The 21,010-nt window shown below is 38.7% G+C and overlaps 1 protein-coding gene across 1 annotated transcript in view; it reads left to right on the top strand.

Annotated features, from left to right (window-relative positions):
- SLC24A4 (solute carrier family 24 member 4) overlaps window positions 1–21,010 on the top strand; it is a 96,395-nt gene that overhangs the window by 41,821 nt on the left and 33,564 nt on the right. The window contains exons 3-4 of the mRNA XM_082318677.1: window positions 17,906–17,982; window positions 19,129–19,203. Coding sequence (XP_082174803.1) covers window positions 17,906–17,982; window positions 19,129–19,203 — 152 coding nt within the window. The remainder of the gene's footprint in view (window positions 1–17,905; window positions 17,983–19,128; window positions 19,204–21,010) is intronic.

Raw genomic sequence — 21,010 nt, 5'->3', positions numbered from 1 at the left:
TTTTAGAAATAGTGTATATGTAATAATGAATTTTAAGAATGCAGTGATGATAATCCACTACTTCAGCTTCTCCTAAAAAGAAGAACATGCCATAATGATGGCATGACTTTTGTGTGAACTGATTTGCAGCTCTATTTCATTGGATTTGAATTGTAGGGAATTGCTTGCAAAATTAGGCTATTACTTTGATTATTTTTAACATGTACAGGCCTGTGATTTCACTTCCATGTCTCTAGGATGTCAGTACGATAGCATTTAAAGGCTAACGAGAAGTGCAGCTGGCATTTAAGCCAAATGCATGTAAACTGGCTTTGTGGAATCTCCTCCAAAAACTTCCCTCCTGCAGTCTGTATCCCTTAACCCAGAGCTATGCCAGGTGGGGTACTTTTTTTTTTTTTGAGGGAAAATGAAATATTTTATTGTATATCAAATGTATGGGGGAATGTGACTTTGTAAAGTCTGTGTATGTATTTTTTTTTCTGTAAGCATTAACATTATTCTGTATCCTATATCTAGTTTTCCTACAGTGCTCTTGCTGTCACTGCTTTTAACAGTGCTTTATTCACTGAAGGTTAGTCAATATTCCGATGCCTTTATGTGGCTGCACTTATTAGTAGGAAAAGATTCAACTCGTCTTGTGATTGTTCATGTCAGTTATTCATGGGTACACTGTTCCTTCTTTAAATGTTAGTTTTAGACAATTACCACCCCCTCCCCAGCTTCTTCCAGCTGCCACTGCCACCTCCTCAGCCTGCTGGCACAGCTGTGCCATCCTTCTTTTCTCGGAAGCTGCGCCTGCTTTTGGTTTTCAAACAAATTTCTTCCTACTTGATGTGGTGGCAGAGGAGCCCTGTGGACAGCACCCCATCACTCCTCCTTGGCTGCCGCCTTCTCTGTCATTACTCTATATTGCTGGTATTTGTTAATGTCTACAGTTATTACTGTATGTGTCAGAATCTGTCATTTCCTTACATTTTCACCATTCAAGCCCAGTCTTAAGTGTGGTGTGCCTCATGCGAAAACCAGGGCAGGCCTCTTCCAGTGTGAAACACCATTTGTGTCTTTGAGTCCTGTGATGATCTCCTCTGCTCCAAATATTTCCACAAGTAATTGAGTGTATTTCAGTCTGGCAATCACATTGCTACTGCCACAGCATCCCTTGAGTAGAAGGGATGAGGCTTAGCTTCGGATGTTACAAGTGTATGTTAATGTATATGGCTGGAATTCTCTAATACTTGGATGTTATCCTTGCTTCCTTAAGGGGTTATATTCCGATTGCTTTCTACAAGGAATTTGTCTTAGGTGTGGCAGCTTTTCTGGCAGCACATTTTAAGAGAGTGCCTAAGTAATTCAGACCATGTCTATCCAGGGCTGCCACTGGTTCACCATGCAGTTAGCGGAGCACAGTGCCCACAATGCCTAGGTTACAAACCAGAAGAGGGAGCCTGGTCTGACATAGATGTGTCAGTACTTTTCCCCAGTAGTTGTGCAGAAAGCAGTTCCTGGTGGTTCTGAACATTTATCAGAGCTTGTGTGCTAGCTTGGCTTTATTTTGTCTGTGCTGTTTTTATAGTTGCTGCGTGAACTGGACTTCTGTTAACCTTACTTGTGTGAATCCATTAGAAAAGGGCATCAGTGCCATTGATTATAATTAATGGCTAAAACGTCAATGTATGTTTCTCAATTTGTAGGATTTTGTTTTGCCTAGACAGTGGTAATTCCTTATAATTATTCCTCAGTGTAAATAGTACTGTAGTCTAGTAGAACGTGGTTTTGCTGTTTAGTTACAGCTTGAACTGTCATCAGTGCAATAAACTGCAAAGGCAAAAACTTTTTCTTAAATAAGATCATGACAGGAGCTTTATCAGAATACTTAAATAGCTGCCTGACTCCAAAAACAGGAAGTCTAATTGAAATGGGATGGATACTAATAGTAACTTGTGTAACTGGTGGGCTGGATTTGTGCTGATGACCTTACAGGGACACAGCACTCATAGCCCGTTACGGAATCTAGGTCCTTGATTTGTGCCTTGTAGTTGTTATGAAAAGCTGTGAAAACTTTGTTTCTGTCTTTGTTGATATGTACCATCCTACTTAAGAATTCTTTTGTCTACTTCTGAACTCATACTTGAGAACAACATCATGCACTTACAGTGTTTGCACTGTTTATGCCTCTGAACCTTTCTAATTAAAGAAAAATATGTGGGCTGGAATCTCAAGCTGATGTAAATCAGCAGAGCTCCATTAACTTTGTAGAGCTATGCTTCTTAATTTCAATATTAGCCATTCAGCAGAAATATGGTTGAGAAATGAGAGGTGAAGAGAACAAAAACTGAACTGAAATGAGTTTTACTCGAATTTGTTATGTCTGCCAAGTGCAAATATGTTAAAATCCCCATGTTGACCAAAAAAAAAAATATCCATACAATTATTTTGCTCACTGAACCATTTAAGCCGTTGATTCATCTGCAGACACATTTTAAAATCTCCCAACTGTTAAATTTAGGAAGAAAAACCTGAACTAAAAAACCAAGCTGTTACTTGGTCAACTGCCCAGTCTTGTATTAAACCACAATATATACTTTCACAGTAAGAATGGGAAGAGGTTTGTCTAGTGGACGGAACAACTGCTGGAAATCAAACTGGTACGTATCATTCCCAACTGTGGCATTAACTACGCCATGCATTTGGGAAAATCATGTTCTCTCATTCAGCTTGTGTCTTCACTGCAAAATTAATTTGAATGATCTATTTCGGATTAGCTTAACGCAGATGAGAGCAACTGCACTGGAAAATAACTCAAGAGCTTCACACAGTGATTGAATGACTGCAGAGTGATTGTGTTAGTGGCTGATGAGATGTGCTAATGTAAGCTGTAACTAGTGCTTATTGACAGGCTAGCCGACTTGAATCGATCCACTGCCATGCTCAAGTTAAGGATTTTAAAAGGTGTAATCCGTTATTAAAGCAAGAAAGGTTTACCAGGCCTTACTGTTTCACAAACCAGGTACAACATTTTATGCCCAGTATTTGATGATTGCAAGATAACAGAAGAAGCATTTTCACAGAACAAAAGACTAGAAAAATGGTACTCATCTGGTAATGTCCCTTGGTGTTTGTAACCGGTTTGCAAATTCTTGAATCCAAGTAAATCAAAATACACAGACGGGTCAGTCAGCTTGCTGCATTTATCAGCTATGTTCAGCCAGGCTGTTGAAGGGAGGTACAAACAGTATGAAGCGTTTTCATACATTTAGTCTTCCCTCTGACTGTGAAAGAGATTGGTATTGCATGACACGGTGACACTATAAGTTAAGGCAATAGATTTAGTAATCCAAAATGGGCATATAAATAACTTTTGAAATGTTAGGTCTGGCTGTCTGGGCAGGTGAGATACGGTCGATCAGATGAGCAGTTTAAAGCCATGACTCCTGCTTTGCTTTCCTTAGATCACCTGAAAGCAGATGAAGTTTGTGGTGAGGCTCTGCTGTCTTTGAGTACTCACTATCCCAGTCCACATTTCTTGCTCTTGTGACCACGCTGGTCTTTCAGCACCCTTCTCCTCCTGCAGCCATGTTCTGTCAGGTTTCTTACTATGATTCTGGCTCTGTTTTCTGGTGCACAGCAGGAATACAAGCAACCACCTTATTTCTGCATGGCAGGTTTTTTTCACCTAACAGTTTGAGGCAAACCTAAATAGATATATGTAGAGAGAATATAAACAGAATATATTTTTTTTTCCTGTGTATTTCTAATATATAGGAAAGTGGGGTTTCCTCTTCAATTCATCTAAACAAGTGGTAGGAGAGCAAAACCAGCTTCTGAACCACTTGAGGCAATGAGACGAAGATGATTGATACAAGCTCATTTTAAGAAAGAAGAGTAATGCAGTATTATTCCTATATGGGCAGGTGTGAAAGCATTCTGTATGTTTTGCAGCTGGTTATATCTTGTGTGGTCCTACTGCGTTGAGTGGCACTGTAAAGTATGATGTGGGTAACAGTGGAGTCTAGCCTCATTCAGACCAGACTAAAAAAGATCCCTTGAATCAGCTGTTTCTAACTACCTGTATTTTGCTGGGCACCATCTTGGTGTGAGGCTTCTTGAGAATATGTCAGATGGTGCTCCTAGAGATTTTTTTAATTTGCTGTATATGCTCTCAGAAAGTGATTTATAATATGTCTTAAATACCTGCTGCTTTTTTGTATGATTAGATGAGTATGTAATTTTCTTATTTCTCTTCTTGTTAAGAATTTAGTGCATATGTTTAACTGATTTTTTTTTTACATTCCTTAGCTTTCAGATGTTGATTCTTTTCCTACCATGTTCTGAGACTCTCCATAATTCCCGTCTTCATTTCTGTAGTTACCTCAGTGACATTTATAGACAGTGATTGTTTCCCATGGGTTTCTTTCTGAGACTCCAGATCAATGTACCTTTCTTGCTTCTCAAGGCCAGACAATGTAGTTTGGTGCCTGTTGAGCCAAGTGCAAATGTCCATCGAGTACAAATATGTTTCTTATGTGCTGATTTGGATTTTCTGCTGAGGGTTGCCCCATAGTCTGTATGCATGCTCTGTAGTAAACCAGTGCAGAGTAAGCTGGAGAGAACTTTAGGTACCACTTTCATCAATTTGCTGGTCAGCCAATGGCATTTGGAAATAAATTAAAATAAATCTGCTAGAACTCTTTAAATTGTTTGCGCTTCTGACGGCTGCTTTGGCATGAGAAGTGCTGTTCTCTGACTTGGTTTCAGACAGTGTATGTGCACGCAGGATTGTGACAGTGTGATGCTTGTTTTTAGAAAGGAACACTCCAAACTTACAGCTCGAGTATTTTTGCAGTAATGGAGAAATAAGTGGGTTTAAGTGAACCAGCTGTGGTACCAGCAGCAGTGAAGCAGAAGCTCCAGCTATGACCTATATATCCAGGCTTCCAGCTGGGCTTGTACCATATGTGCTGAAGCTTCTGTGACAGTAGTTCCCCTATTATTGGTAGCTGACCTGGCTAGATTAAAGAGAGACGTGTGTTGTATTAAACTATATATTCTTCTACACTTATCTTCTAAAGTCTGAAAAAACCCTGTACTAATCTTTCATGACTGGGCTGTGACATGACTAAATCAATGTACCTTTTTTCCCTCTTTCTTTCCTTCTGCTAATTTCACTTCTGTGGCCTTTGGCTTTGTACTCAGCTTTGTGCATGCACTGCTCAAAGTGAAGATTAGGTCTCTCCTTCTTCATGTGAGCTGGTATGAGCTTCATTGCAACATTCGTTTACAGATACTAGATCATGGAATAGGATTCCACGTGGATGAAGACAGTGTGAGAAGAACTGTAAATTTGGATTGTGGAATTATTGTAATGTTTATCTTTTTACCTTCCAGAAGCGGACTCTCCTGCTGTATGCCTCTATTCTGGATTAAGATCGCTTTTATTCTGGAATAATTACTATGCCTTTAGGAAAAAAATCACTTTCCCCCCCTCGAATCTTAAGTGCCGCTTAAGATGCTACTAAATATGTGGAAGTCTCCAAATCTTTTAAGAAGCTGGTTTTTACTTACCAGATTTCATATCAAATGTGAGGCTGCTGAAGTATATAGTAGAGGCTAAGACTGGAAAGAGATCATCACTAGTGTTCACAGCTCCTTACTGAATTTCTAGAGTAAGGAGAAAATGCCCCAAGGGATATTTAGGAAAGGAAAAATAGCAGAGCACTGGGCAAATCTGTAATTTGAAAAATTATTTGTGTAGTAAATGAATCATGACATAGGAGCTGGAGGGTTAAATCTTGGTTGCCTTAGATGGGATTACTTGTGTGGAAAAGGTGAAGTAGGCTTTAGCCTATGGTATGAGAAACAAGTTGGCATCATTTTATATCATCAGGCAGAAACCACATATTGGAATGTGCATGTATTTGTGACTTTGAGCTAAAGCATATGAACTGCGGAGTAATGCTAGTAATCCTGTGTGCTCAGGAAGTGTAAACCTGGCCCTGCAAAATTGTGATGTTTGTTTAAAAGATAAACAACAAGTCTGGGTCTCTTTTTTGTTTGTCTTCTGGCTTTCGTAAGTCTTTTAGATTTTTGGGCTTGGGCCCTCTTCCACAAACACAAAGGCTAGAAGCAAGTATTTTGTTTTAAGTGAAAGCTGGTGTTCTTACATGATTGCATGATTCCAGGACCATGGCTTCAGGAAAAGTAAAAAACAAATATCACATGCTTTACAACAAAGTAATGAGAATTGGCTACACCACATGAGCGTGGCTCACAGGGACAAACTGTTGTGCTTCTGTTTGTCCACGTGAAAATGAGTTTTTCAAAGCACCAAGGGGCATATGGAACAAAAAATTATCCTAAATACTCGACTCCAAAACCTGACTTCATTATAGGTATAGTGTTTTTTAATGCTGGGTTTTTTTTTGAGAGCTTAATATTTGCAACTTGAAAAAATTTTTCAAAATTCAGCTTCCTTCCAAAATAAAAGCAAAATTCAGAGAATTAATCAGTGAATCTCAGCGTGTGGTATCAACAGCCTGATTTTTATAAGGGCTGGGCATGGTGTCCGTGGTGGGCTGAGTTCCTTGAAAATCTTGGCTTGCCTGTGCTGAACCCTCTTGGGAATGCTGGCCCCAGAAAGGTCACCTAACGAACAGCCTTGAGGGGCTTCCTCTGTCTTGTTATTGTGTCTTTGTATTTTACCTGTTCCCTCTTGATTGATGGAGTTTTTTTGGACAAAGCACAAGAAAACTCACTGTTGGAAACAATCCTGAATTGGCAGGGGGTGGAATAAATGTTTGAGTTGGTCTTTTTACTGCTGCCTTCCAGCATTTTCCTTCTATATCCAGAAAGAAAAATTTCTAAGTAAAGGAAGTTCAAATAATACCCATGCCTGACTTTATTTTATGTCTTTCTCTGTTTGGTCTCTGTAGGCCTGACTTAAAGTCTGCTGTTGCTCTGCTACCTCGTGCCCATTTGCTTCTAGAAAACCAGTTTATTTAACTTGGTCTTAGCCTGCTAGAAGATATCATCTGTAGTTTTTGTGCTGTTTCAGCTTGGAGAGTAACACAATTTTCCTGGGTGGTTAAAATCCCTACTTGGATTGGGTCTCAGAAAAACAGTAAAAATATGTATGTTTTAAATAGTGAATTTCATTTCCTTTTTCCATGCATTTGGGGAAAAAGAATGTCATGTGCCAATACAGCTGCTTTTAAATGAGCCATACTGCAGCTTTTGCTGAAGTAGAAGGGATTCAAAAGCCTATTATTGTGCATTAAGTCTGCTAAAGGCACAATAGCAGTTTCATTTAAAGTGCACTTCTACTCTGAAAGATAGCTGCTCTGGCAGCCCTTGTGGTTTCTTCCTTCTCAGTGTTTTCTATATGTAATCTGTTCAGTTTTCAAGTAACGTGGTAGCTTTTCCAGGTACCAGCAGTTCAAACTTAATCTGCGGTGTGACTTGGATCAGTCAAATTTTGTCAGTCATTTTGCAGTTTGAATGTGGTTGTCACTTCTGCTGGGGATGCACCAGGCAGGAAATAGCCTCACATTCCGTGTTGTTTGAGGTCTGTCTCCAGCAGGTATAAGGAGGTAGTAACACCCTATTTTATTCACTGAAGAAGGCTAGGAAGAATGAACTTGATTGTATAGAAAAATACTTTTATAGTCAGTTTGCAAGCAGAGCTGTTCATTAGACGGTATCAGTGATGTTTTATAAGGAAAACTGTTATTTCCTACCACTCCATCTATACCCATTCATAAATGTGATTGTTTTTCATATTAGCTCTGTCACTGGTAGCCAGCTTTTGGTTTTGTCCTTGAGGGGCAGTTTTGATCCCATTGTTACGTGGCGTCAATGGAATAATCACGCATCCCAGTTTTGAAATGGGTGACATCTGCCAAATGAGCTCTTCAGATGTTCAAAGAGGAAGGAGACTTCAGCCTTGGGCCAGATTCACTTAACTGATCCGTCTTGCTTGCATATTCAAGCAATGCAGAAAAGAGATTCTTCCAGCTATGAAATTCTGTAGTGTAGGGAAATCTGTCAAGGACAACTTCTGTGGTGATTGTTCCTTGTACACCTGCTGAAGGAGTCATTTTGGGAACAAAGGGGGAGGTAGCGGTCTACTCTGATTGTCGAGCTGTACCTTAGGCATAATACAACAACAGCATATATAAAAGCAGCTCCAATGTATATTCAGTAACAAAATTGGGGAGTTATAACCCACCTTCTGTAAAAATGTCCTTCTTTTGTGCCAAATGGAGTGTGTTGTTTCAAAGAGGGTTACTTGTCCACAGTGTCTTAAAATTATGTTACACTTTTCATAATCTTTTCAGTGAAGTGCTACCGCTTGGCTTATTGATTTTCAAAGCCTTCTGGTATTGAAACCAGACTATCATTTTCCCTGGCTTACTAATAGATTTTATAGTGAAATTCCCTTGCAGACGTCATTTACATTGCAGACAACGCAGCCTCTCCTTGGCAGCAGACTTCTGGCCTTATTGTGTAGAGGTGACCAAACTGAGTTTATGAATGGATAGGCTGAATAACTAGCATAAATACTTTCCATCCTTTAGTTCTGGAAGAGATTTTAAAGTCTGACTGGGAGCAAAAAGCCCCTAAAACAAGACCTCGTTGAGCCTGAGGTGATAATACCAAAAACTCATAAAAAGCAAGTGCTGTTTGATTCTCCAGCCTGTTTGCAGCTGGAAGGCTTGCCTGTGAAAAACATAAGGAATGATTCTTTTTCTGTTGGGATGAAAAATTGCCTGACCTTTTAATAACTGTCCTTTCTTATGTAAGTCACAGTATTGATAGTTAATCCAGTTATTATCCCTTTTCCAAAACTTTTTTTCTTACCAGGTAGTGATCTTGCCAGGGACATCGCTTCCTACCTGTATTTGAAAAGGACACAGCCAAGCTGAGTCCAAAACCCTGCGTAGCCAGAGGGCTTCCTCCCTCAAATGAAACAAGACGCCGTTGGCCATAGAAACCATCAACTTTCAGGAAGCAAAAAATGAGGGAAAGGTGAAGGGGAGAGGGGAGGTCGACTGCATGAAACTCAAAGTGAGAAACCAGAGGGAAATTCCATGTAAAAGACACCAGTTTTTACTGGTGACTGATATCTGCGGTTAATTCACAGAACAATCATGAGGTAGTACAATTTAAACCTGTTCATATTATTCCACAATGATTATTCAGTCCTGACTGGAGGATGAACCATATTATTCCCCCTAAGCCGGGAAATGACATGTCCAAATAAGCCGCACCAGTGGTGGACCTGGCTAGTGTTTGAACTGCTTTGGCAACCTTGGCTCACAGTAGTGTAAATGCAGCTGAGGCAGTATGAGACAGTAAGTAAAAAAGGGGGGAAGGTGAAAACCACTTTAGTATCCTGGTTTAGGAAACTGAGGTGTAAAATAAAAGGGTTGGTGTCCTAGGGTGGGGTTTTGAAGAATACACATGCACGTTGTGGAAAACGGGTACCATAATCATGAAAGATGTTAGCAGAGTTCAGAAATTCTGTGACTGGTCACTATGACCAACAGCTTATTTCACATAAGCACTGGAGAGCTGTCAAACAGAGGCAGATTTAGGGCACTGCACTACACTGAATTCAAATATTTTAATGTAAGTTGATCTTATGTTGTAATGTAAGGTGTTGGTAATTTCACCTCTGTTCAGCACTGATTTAGAAATGTTCCTGTCCTCATTCTTAGTTAATTTGAGTGGACTTTACAGTTTGATAGGTGTACTGAAATCCTGGATCCTGGTAGAGGTGTTCCAGGCAGGTTCCAGCCGTCTTCTGTGGAACTTTTACCTTGCAGTAATAAGGCTGAGATACAGCTGTATGGAGGCATCAGACAAGAGCTATCCATATGAGAAAATAATGTGAAATAACTAACTGTTGTCAGAAAGAAAAGAAAACTCATCATGAGGTTCTTGATCTCTAGCTCTTTAAAGGCAGTTTCTAGAGAGTATATCAGCTGGAGGCCAGGGAGGAAAAAAAAAATTCATGATCCTAAACCTTGGGGTCCTTTTAGAGTTATCTCGAGGACATTAAAGCATTGACACAAAGGAGACATGAAATGCTGCACTCTGATATGCCAATGCATCCCCATGTTGCAGTACTTGTGCATCCATGTGTCATCACTGACTCCCTAGATTGGGACATGAGATTTCATCATGCCTTTCAATTTTCTTTTCATTGGCAGATAATTGTTAATGTATTTTTATTTGATTGTTTGACATTGCCTTAATAAGTGCAAATACTTCTCTTTATTATAAAAGAGAAAAGAAAATAAATGTAAGTCCAGGGTTTAATAAGGTATTAATGTTACTTTTTATTGTAGCTAATCCAGTCTTGTGTAGATATTTTCATAATTTCATATTGATGGAAGGAGAGTTTTGAAGGCTATTTCATTAATACACCATCCTTTACAATGCATATATTAAGTGGATTTAATAGTTTAGAGTTGAGTCAGTTATTTGCTTCATAAGCTGCCACTTACCATCATTGCACAGATAATCACATTTGGCAGTCCTCTTTTGGTTGAGCAATGCAAATTGAATTAATATACCACAGAGAGAAAATTTGCTCATAATTGTACTGTTTGTGAGGTGAGGGCTATGGAGGAGGATGCTTACTGTGCCTCCTGCCATATGGTACTTTGCCTGCAAATAGAAAGCTTGATCTTTGGCATCACACGATGTTACACTGATGCACAAATGTCTCTCAAAGAAGTTGGGTGGTATTTCATATAATTTCATTGCACTTCTTTCGTATGCTCTGTTGCTGTCCAGGTGGCATAATCCACGAAACCAGTTTACTAAAGAGTTATCTCTAAAGGAATTTCCTTGCAGAATTTTTCAAGTAAATGTGTGTTTCCTTGAATTGCCCATTCTTGATTTGCTTTAACACTGGTGTCTAGATTAGTATCCAGCAGAAGCTGAACTGAGTATTTGAGGGAAAATCCACATGTCATCCTGTCTAATGGGAATGGGAGCTTAAAGCTTGGTGATTCTTATTTTTTCCGGATGGTATCCAGGATTATCAGTGAATTGTTCTTTTTTTTCTTCTTTAGTCCTTGTAAGATTTTTAAGTTACCAGCTATCATGTATAAAAGCACTTGCTGAGTACAGCATTTTTCTCAACTGACAATTCAGAGTTAAGGGCATGTTAGCTTGTGGTGTTAGAAAGGGATATTTTAAAATGTGAGATTTATGTGATTTTTTTTTTTTCATGAAAGTGGGCTCTCTGTAATTCTGAAAAAATATGGTTTTAATGTACTATGGCACATTTATGATTTTCTAATGACTGTTAAAATTTATTATATCTAATTTAGGAAGTAGTATTAAAAAGGAGGACTTTCATATGACACAATTTATATATGAGTGAACTAGTTTCACTGTGATAATACAATCTTTGGGTTGACTTTGTTTCCAGTGCTAACACTGGAATACGTAACTAAAACAGGTCAATACTTTTCTATGAGCAAAAGCAACCCTGCTCTTCTTTTCTGAAGTACACAACTGCTGTCACAATACTGACAGTGCACAGGTTATGCAAGAGGATCAGGTGAGTGTATTATGCCATTCCCCGAGACTACCTACATGTCTGTCTGACTCTACTGAGCTCACTACAGTCATTTCTGAGACTGTCACCACTTCAGCACTGAGCTAATATGTGAAACAGGACAGGGGACTGACCCACTTGACATAATTGTTAAAGAGAATATGGGAGGAATTTCTCCCATTGCCATCAGGATGCTTTCAAAGTGTCTAACCTTATTTCTGTAAAAATCTTCCCAGTGCACTCATTTTGAAGAACAGTATGGGCCAAAGCCACAAACATTTTGAAAGCAAGGGTGATTCTAAGACATACTTACCCCATTCATTGCAGCTCTTATAGGACCCCTGCATTCGGGTAGATGTGGTTGGAAGAAGTGATGATTTTTTGGCTTTCACTCAAATCTTCCAACAGATTATATTAGTACAGAACTATAAATTAGTGCAAGTTGCAGTACCATGAAGGCTATTGCAATTTCAACTCTTGGTGCATAAACTGTTGGCATTTTACTGCTGACACCGGGTAACGATGCATGCATTTGCTTGACAGGTACAAAGGAGCTCATTTCTGCACACAGTGAGGAGTTTGCTATCACTGAGGCACAAATACATGTGCATGACGCAACACCAGGCCTTAGGAAGATGAGGCTCTGCAATGTGAAAAGGGAATTGCACATAAGCAGAAATACAGTAAGTGCAGAGGTGCCTAAAGCTGCTTGCAGTGCTTAAACAAATGACACAAATTTGAAATATTCAAGCCGGCTTGTGAATATGATTTTAGAGGGGGTAAAAGTGGAAGTATGTAATTCTGCCTTCTATCTGTCCGTCTTCCCCTTATGCTTCTGCCCTGGGTGAGAGTGATTATCAGCAGCTCCTGAATGCCAGGGCAAAGGGGTAGGTATTGCAATCCGTAAATATAACATGTTCTGAAGGGACAGAGGAACATGGGCAGAGGAACAAGATGCAGGCATTAGATGGAGAACTGGGCTTCTGTATATGTCATTTGCCTAACCTCCTTCCTGCAAAGGCAGAGTGGAGCTGATGGCATGTGTCCTTTCAAACAGCTACAGCTCCTTTCTCCCTATGAGGAGAAATTTAAGGGTTGTAACAGGCTTGAACGCTTAGCAGGTATTAAGAGTTGGCATGTTTGTTGCCTCTGTGAGTAAATCAACTGCTGATAAGGTGAAGAAATCACATGTCGAGGCAGGTTATAAAACCACAGATCCACGTGGTTGTTGAGATGTTCTTTCAGGCTTAGGAGATTTTGAAACTTCATTGGCAGACTGCCTGTCACAGTATGGATAGGGCATATGGGAACAATGCTCTGATGGTACCCAGAAGTAATCCGGTAACAGCCTAAAGTCCGGGCAGGTGTCACTGGCGTGCCCGGGTTACCCCGGCTGCTGCATACCAGATCTTCACTCCAGAGCCATGCGGACAACTTAAGCTGTGCAGCTGCTATTATATTCTGTTCTGAGGCGTGCTATTTGCGTGCCTTGTGTAGCTCTTTAGCCACAGACAGCTCAGCCAGGGCTTTTTATCAAAGGTGAATCATCCTTTCTGTCATGGCATAATCAAGGATTTTTTGTTTCCATCACTCAGAGAAAAAGGTGGTTGTGTCCCCTCCAAGTCATGTCTGGATAAGCTGCTTTTGTTTCCCCACTCATTTTATGACTGGGGAGAGGGAATGAGCTGCAGAATGATGACAGTTCCAATATAGACTCGGCTTTCTTGATGCCCTCCCTTCCCCCTCAATAAATCTGTGCTTGATAAGATGAGCTGAAGGAGCCATGGGTTTGCAACAGTACCAGCAGGATAAATATTTCTGTATTCCTAGCTGATTTTAAGATGATTGGTGTATGTTCCCCTCCTTTTTTTGGCAAAGGTTAGCCCCATTAGATGTACTGCTCTTCATTTCATCTCCTTCTCCCATCTGTTCTGTCTCTTTTCAGTAGAAACTGAGGAGATGTAGCTCCCACTCGGGCTGCCAGATAGGCTCTGTCTCCCATACATGAGAAAATATCTTTGCATGAAGTAGAGCGGTGCCCTGCTGCGCACACGCATCAGATTGTACCATGAGGGCAGACTGTGCTCTCTCAAACTTCGTGATAAAGTCATATCCCCTCTGTCAGCTCATACAGATGAGGGAATACCACTGCCTCCCTCAGTTAAGTGATGTTGAATCCCAGGCCTAAGATAGGAGACAAGGGAATCCAAACAGCCTTTTTCTGAGCAACCAGGTTATCATAGCAGTACGTAAGAAAAAAAAAATCTTTGTTTAAAATATTAAAACCACAATACAGTGAGTAAATAAAGAACGGTGCATGTAGATAAGGTATACAGAATTTATAGATGACAATTATACAACACCTGTGATTATCTGGATAATAAAGCCATAAAGACAGCAAATGCTTATACTGAAAAACTCCAAACTTTATGTTGGAACTCACTGGCAGGTGGCCATTTCATTAAGGAAGAAATCTTACTTACCAAGCTCCAGAGCCTTGCTTTGTTTCCCTGACTTTTAAAGAAGATTTTGTAGTGTCTCTGTGTGAGAACAACTGCATGCCATGAGTCCTGTGTAGAGACGAGCATTATCTTTGAGAAAAGGTGTCTTCATGTTAATTCATTTAAAATTACCTCTCTCAGGCAAGCAGATATTTATTACAAGCAGTTCTTTATTACAAATCACCAGACTATATATGAAGCAAGGTGGTTTGCAGTGAAGGTGGCTTGCTTTTGCTTGGTGATCAGATGCCTGGGCTCATTTCTATCTTCTAGCTCTTACCTTTGACATCTTCTGGTCTTCTGATTTCCTATTCAGTATTAACTTCGAATAAGTAAAGTCACATTAGAAAGGTTAGAAAGATAGTGATTTTTATTCATGTTTCTTGAAACTTCAGTTTATGTTGACTTAACCATTTTTAATGTTATACTGTGAAATATTTTAGAGTCAACTGAATGAGATTACCAGGTAGGTAATAGCTTCCCAGATGACTCATCCATTTTGCCAAGTTATGGGACAGGGACATATTCCCTCTGCTATACGGTGGCAGTAAGGTGGATGGTGCTCCTGGTATAAGCACCTGTGATGGCAGCTGTAAATCTTTGTATCAGATTATGTGGAAGGATGTACCCCATGTGCAGGGTCACGTTATCATTGCTAGAGACTCAGGCCAGGGCTCTGGTCTCTGCTGTCCTAGAGCATTGCTGGGATACGTGTTTCTTACAGCCACAGCGTGAATGGAGGACACAGAGGACAAATGGGGGGTGCAAAAAGAAAAATAGTATACGTGTCCTGAATACATCCATGTGGGCATGGTATTTTAGCCAGTGATGCAAGAACAACCATATTTTGTAAGATGCCAGCAGCTGTAGCTCTGGGTCTTTTCTTCCAAAGGAGGAGTCTCCTTAATGCTTTTTTACTTATTAATCATTTTAGTTAATACTAATTGTTAATAGGCAGAATTTATTTAAAACTACATGCTTTGGGTGCTGATTAATTTTTTTGCCATACTTTATTTCATGTCGTAGGGAATAACTCCTCTGAGAAATTTTGCTTTTGGCAGCTAGAGTAGCTGACAAGAAGTTCTTAAATTTGATGGTACTCCAGTATTATTGCAGAAGGGTATTCCTCCCTGACTGCTACATGGGGGGAACGATATTACTGTATTTTACTATATTACATATTGCTATATTACTATATATAGCAGTATATTACTACAGGGAGTATATTACAACTGTTGGCATCTTAAAAGGTTTATCTGTAGATAAAAGCATTGCAGATTGCTGCGTCTTGACCAATAGTTTGTGGGTTATCCTGCACTGTCTTCCATTACAAGAGTAAGAATGTCAACTCTAAATACGCAGTGCCTCAAAACTAAAATGCAACCAGTGTTCTCCCAGTTTAGGTATATGTCCACTATCCTTTTCCTTGTTTGAGGGTAACAGTGATGAAAACCAAACAGAAAGGAAGATATTTTATTCACATATTTTGATTTTAGAAGTACTTGAATTTGGTTCAGTAGGCAAATGTCTTTTATTTACGGTATGGTTTGCATTTGTATAGCAATGCCATTTCCTCAGACTGTTTCGTAAGGTCACACATCTCTTTACAGTGCAAATCACGGCCCGTGGGGACTCTGGAGTTCTGTAGCAACCCAGAGCCACTTTTTTGAAGCTAGTCCTGCTGAACACTGGTGTGCTGATGGTCTTTAGGCACTGAGGTACTCTGCATACCTTTGAATGGTGTTCCATAATTCAGTGAGTGATTGAGTATTATTGTGCTATTGTGCTGATGCATTTGTGTATTTATATCCACTATTGCTTTCCTTTTTCTTGGTGATTACAGAAGGACGACCAGGAATAGAACATTTACCTAGGAGTAGGAAATCACATTCAGGAATATCTGAGCAAAATTTAGTATAGATTTGTATAGTTTTTGTTGTCTGAGATTTAAAAGAAAAGATGCACCTATATCTTGGCAAAGCTCTATTCAATATATCAAGTGCTGAGATTGGTTCCAGTCAAAATACAACAGTAAGAAGAGATCTTATTGAAAAGCCTAATGAAAATCAGTAAAGGAATTGCAGTCAGTCATTGTTGATGAACTTTTATTTTATGTTAACTATTTTATAGACTGTTAGTAGTTTTAAACAAAACTATAGTGGCTTTCAAATGTTAGGTTGGAGGATTTAGAGAGATTTCATAAAATGGTAACTTGGACTTTTGGAAGGAAGGTATGATTTACGTATATAAGGTTTTAAACACTGCCTGCTGCCAGTGTGTTAATTCAAAAATAATACATCTGTGGTAGTGGGCACTAAGGAAAAAACAGAGCTATGGGATCTTCAACTTTGCATGGAGACACTGTTCAAGTCTTTGTCAAGCTAGACATATGCAACATATGTAGGTGTGTGTAGTGCAGATGAGAAGAGGCATTTTTGTACTTATAGAACACTCAAAGATTGAGGAGATGAGAAGTCATTCAAGTCTTGGAAAGTAGATTGCCCTCTCACTGCAGCTAAGATTTTCAAGTGTGTTTGGTGATTACAGGTAACTCAAATTTAAGGTACTCTAAAAAGTGTAATCTTCACAGAGTTACAGTGCAGCATTTCCCGAAAATAAGGCTGGTTTAGAGTGTTTGAAGTTTAGTAGCTAAAAACATCAACCATACCTCAAATTATTGGTTTCTTTGTTCGTGGTTATTGTTTGCAGAATTATACTGAGAAATTGAGAAAAATGCCATTGAAACTGAAAATGGAACAGCTCAAATATCATATATTGTGCTCTTAAACATTTCTTTAAACTTGCAGACTTGAATATGGGGAAGATGATCGTATATTCCCTCTGTTTCCTTCCCTGAGTTTCAGTAAATTATTATAAATTCATAAGAACCTTCTGGAGCTTATCTTGTTGTCAACCTACATCTACAACTCCTTGTGAAAAGGAACATCTCTTTCTGAATAATAATTTAATGACTTCAGTGCATTTGGGTTCCAGTGGCTGAAATAATTTTCACCCTTAAACTTCCCAGACTCCTGTCTGAGGCACTGTAGATCTCTATCCTTGCCTGTCTTGTCAATCTGGATGTTTTTTATCTCATATATTTCTTCAGGCCTTTGATTTAGTTGCTGTCTTTGTCTCCACCATCTGGAATCTTTTTTTCACTCTGTTGCCTTTGCATGGAACATAGATTCTTTAACTGAACTCCACACAACTTCACTGTCACCCAGAAATAATCCCAAAACTCATGTCTTTGCACATTCCTATCATCCACCTACCATTTCTGTTTCATTCCTTCCTTCACCAGATTTAGATAGTAGACTTTCTGGAGAAAGTACTTGGAATCACTTTAATCTTTGTGAAACGATTTGCAAGACTGTGGAGCCCTATAAAAGTCTGTCGTTAAGAACCTGATGGAAGGTTACAACCATTGCATAATTTTTCAGGCAAGGCACACTTAAAGCCAGGATTATTATTTCAGGATGAATTTTTGTGCCTGTGCCTATCACTTTAGAAGTATATTTAGAGGAGACACAGAGGAGACGATAGTAAAAATAAAGCATTAAGAATGTGAAGCTCTTAGTACAGTGAGGTTGGTTTAAGTCACTGGAATGATGATAATTAATAATACTTAAGTATCAGTTCTCTATTTTTTATACAGAGCAGAAAAGAGATTCTGAGGTGGCTAGCTATAATGTAATAAATTGGAAGATACACTCATGTTTGGTCATATATTTCTACAGATGCATCCTTATTTTTCAGTCTTCCATTTATAGATGCTGTAAAATTAAAAAAAAAAAAAAAAAAAAAAAAAGAAAGTATATTTCTCTTTCAGCCATTAATGAATTCCCTGAAGATGTATTTACAAATAAAGAACGGCAGCAAGGAGGAGTTCTACTTCATATCATTGCCGTAAGTTTTCCTCTACTGTGCTTTATTTTTGTTTTCCTTTTATTTGTCTTGTAAGATGTTAATCATCTTAGTGGGCTTACAAAATAGAGCTCTGTATATATCAACGTGTTTCTAATACTATGATTTCAGTATTTCTGGTATGTCTATATGGGTACAAATGCTCAAAAGGTAACATCTTAGGGACATGGTTTAGTGGTGGAGTTGGTAGTGTTAGGTTAATGGTTCGACTCGGTGATCTTAAGGGTCCTTTCCAACCTAAATGATTCTATGATTTATTTAAGAAAATGATGCAAGACTGAATTGGCAGTGCCTATACGTTCATTCTCTTGGGAGGTAAAATCCTGGCCGCATGGATCACAGACTGGATTCCTTTGTTGATGACATCAAGCATGATGTGGAAGATTCTTGATTCTCTTTCTTGCGTATCGTGCCTCTATGCAAAAGATGCAATTGTAATTAAAAAAAACCAACCCTGAAGAAATCTAGAGAATGTCATGTGGAGTTTTATATTTTATTGTAGAAAAAACAGAACAAGTAAGGCCTACAGGCTCCAGTTTTCCATTCCCAGCTCAGGGAAAGTAAAGTAAAAAGGAGTTGTGTTTGAGGGACAACAGCAGGATTAGGCCCACTGCATGAGCACAGCACATAAAGCCACTTAAGACAGTGAGAGAACCACATGTATGCAGAAAGCCAAGATCATTCCTGAGAGGTTTGGTGCAGTGAGCCACGGCCAGGGTCTGCTTCTTTCCAGGTGTGATTATTTCTTGAGTATTGTCCATCAACATGGTGTTCCTTTCTATTTAATTACTTAGTCCGATAATTAATTGAAAATATAGATGATGACTACGTAACTTTGTAAGCCTTACACGTTACTTTCTTTTATATTAAGTCTGTTGTGGCACTCTATGCTGTCAAACTGTGGTACCTTTCATTTTCTGGGTCTGGCAAACATTCTTGTGCTAAACTTAGTCCTACATTCAAGAATCTGTTTTTATAAATTGATGAGCAGAGTGATCTTTATTTGGAATGGAATAAAAAATAAAGCTATATATTTCTGCTAGTCTGAATAAATATAGCATTGCCTTCTTTCCTCTTTTCATGTACAGGAAAAATCTGAAGTATTTCCTGAATTTATTTTCTTTACAGGCTCTTTATATGTTCTATGCTTTGGCTATAGTATGTGATGACTTCTTTGTTCCATCCTTAGAGAAAATTTGTGAGGTATGTTAAAGAACTTTATTCCTCTTTTGGAAATTTATGTAGAGAATATTACAGAATCAAACATTTTGTGCCATTGTTGTTTGGAGTTCATTCCTGTCAACTTCTTGGCCTTGGTCCTTTTCAAATGATTTGAGCTTTCCATCAAAAAATGAACGTATCGTCTGGGCATATTGGTCCCTCTGGCTGCACTCAAGGAGAAAAAATGAAAGATTTTATGAGATCAGATGGCAAAACCCACTCTTAAATACCTGAAGCATGTAGCTAGGAGGGATATGACATATGGATGAGTGGGGTTTATTATTGTACTCCTAGTTTTAAAAGTCATTTGTGAAAAGGAATCATATGTAGACAAATTAATGTGTTGGCTATGCAGATTTTATTGCACATCTACCACTGCATCAGCAAGGAAAAAGCAAGTGTATGCGGTCCTAGCATAAAGTGGAAAAAAGTAAGAAAAGGGAGAGCGCATGAGAAAAGTGTGTACCTTTGTTAGATATGGAATAAGAATACATATTTTATATGCAAAAAATTAGTAAATAAATATAATTCCTTTACATAATTGTTGAGAAGACTTTGCAAAATTACATGTAGGATTTTAATTGAGTTGATCGGGACAGAGTAGAATTTATACTTGGCATGTACGTGTTGTGTTAGGTAAGGCTTTGGTGAACTACTACAAAATTAATACAAAATGCAAAACAAGATTTTAATTCCTTTTTGAGGGCAAAATGAAAATGTCATCCCCTTCGCTTTTTAAGAAAAATGTGTGTGACCGTTTTCTGAAAAACTCCTGTAACTAGTTAAAAAGTCTGTTTTCCTAGGGATATATGTACTAAATTCCTATCGGTGTTACTTAGAGCTATGTACTTACACTTACCAATAGAAGAACAAATAGAAGATGTCTTCATAAAATCTTTGCCTCTTGTCTCATGTTCTGCTGAACATTAAAACACCTAAGAAGAATTCAGATAGCACACTTACTTACACTTAAACTCCTGCAACAGTATGACTGGTAATAGATCAAATGGTACAGTAAGGGCTTGTGTTTATGATTTGTCAAGTTCTGTAGGATGCCGTTTTCATCAGCTCAAAATGTTGTATACTGCCTGAAAAATGCAGGGTTTCCGTACTGGTCCTTTTGTCACTAATCACTTTTCTATCCTTGCAAGAAAAATAAGGTACTAAAGATGAGTCTAGAGACTCTCAAAAAGGAAAAAGCTCCTTCATAAAACCTTCTTCATAGGTCAAGGCAAAGATCTTCAGACAGTATTAAATTGACACAGCCCACTTGTGGAGCTACTCATGTTTCTGCCAGTCTGAGAACTCTAAGTTATCTATATCCTATTAGAGCTTAAGAGACACTGTCATAAAAATAGATCTGTGTACAGTACACAGGCCTCTCTGTGTCTAATTGGACTAATTTTGTCTGTGTCAGTGGACTCACTTTTGATTAACACAGTTGTAAAGTGAAGCCAGAATCAGGCCTGCTGTTTGTAAGATTTATTCACAGAGGTTATATTTTTCTCTTATGGATTTTTATTTTCAAATTTTAGAAGCCCCAGGAATTGCCCCCTTAATTCTTGAATGATTGTGTTTAGAGTTCCAAAAGTAAATGAATTAAAACAATTTGAGAAGTTTACAGTCTTTTTGAATCTGCAGAGATGCTTTTCTCTAATCAGCTACATGTAAGCCACAATTGGATATTCAGTTATACATAAGTAGGTAATTTTATCTGACACTTCACTGAGTTAGGGTATAAACATTTTACTTGCCCAAAGTATATTTGCCTTCTCGAAAGGAAGTGTCT

This window comes from Platalea leucorodia (genome assembly GCF_965183815.1).
Source record: "Platalea leucorodia genome assembly, chromosome: 7".
Classification (NCBI taxonomy): Eukaryota; Metazoa; Chordata; class Aves; order Pelecaniformes; family Threskiornithidae; genus Platalea; species Platalea leucorodia.
Note: the sequence above shows the minus strand (reverse complement) of the source record. Positions and strands in the feature narration are given on the sequence as shown.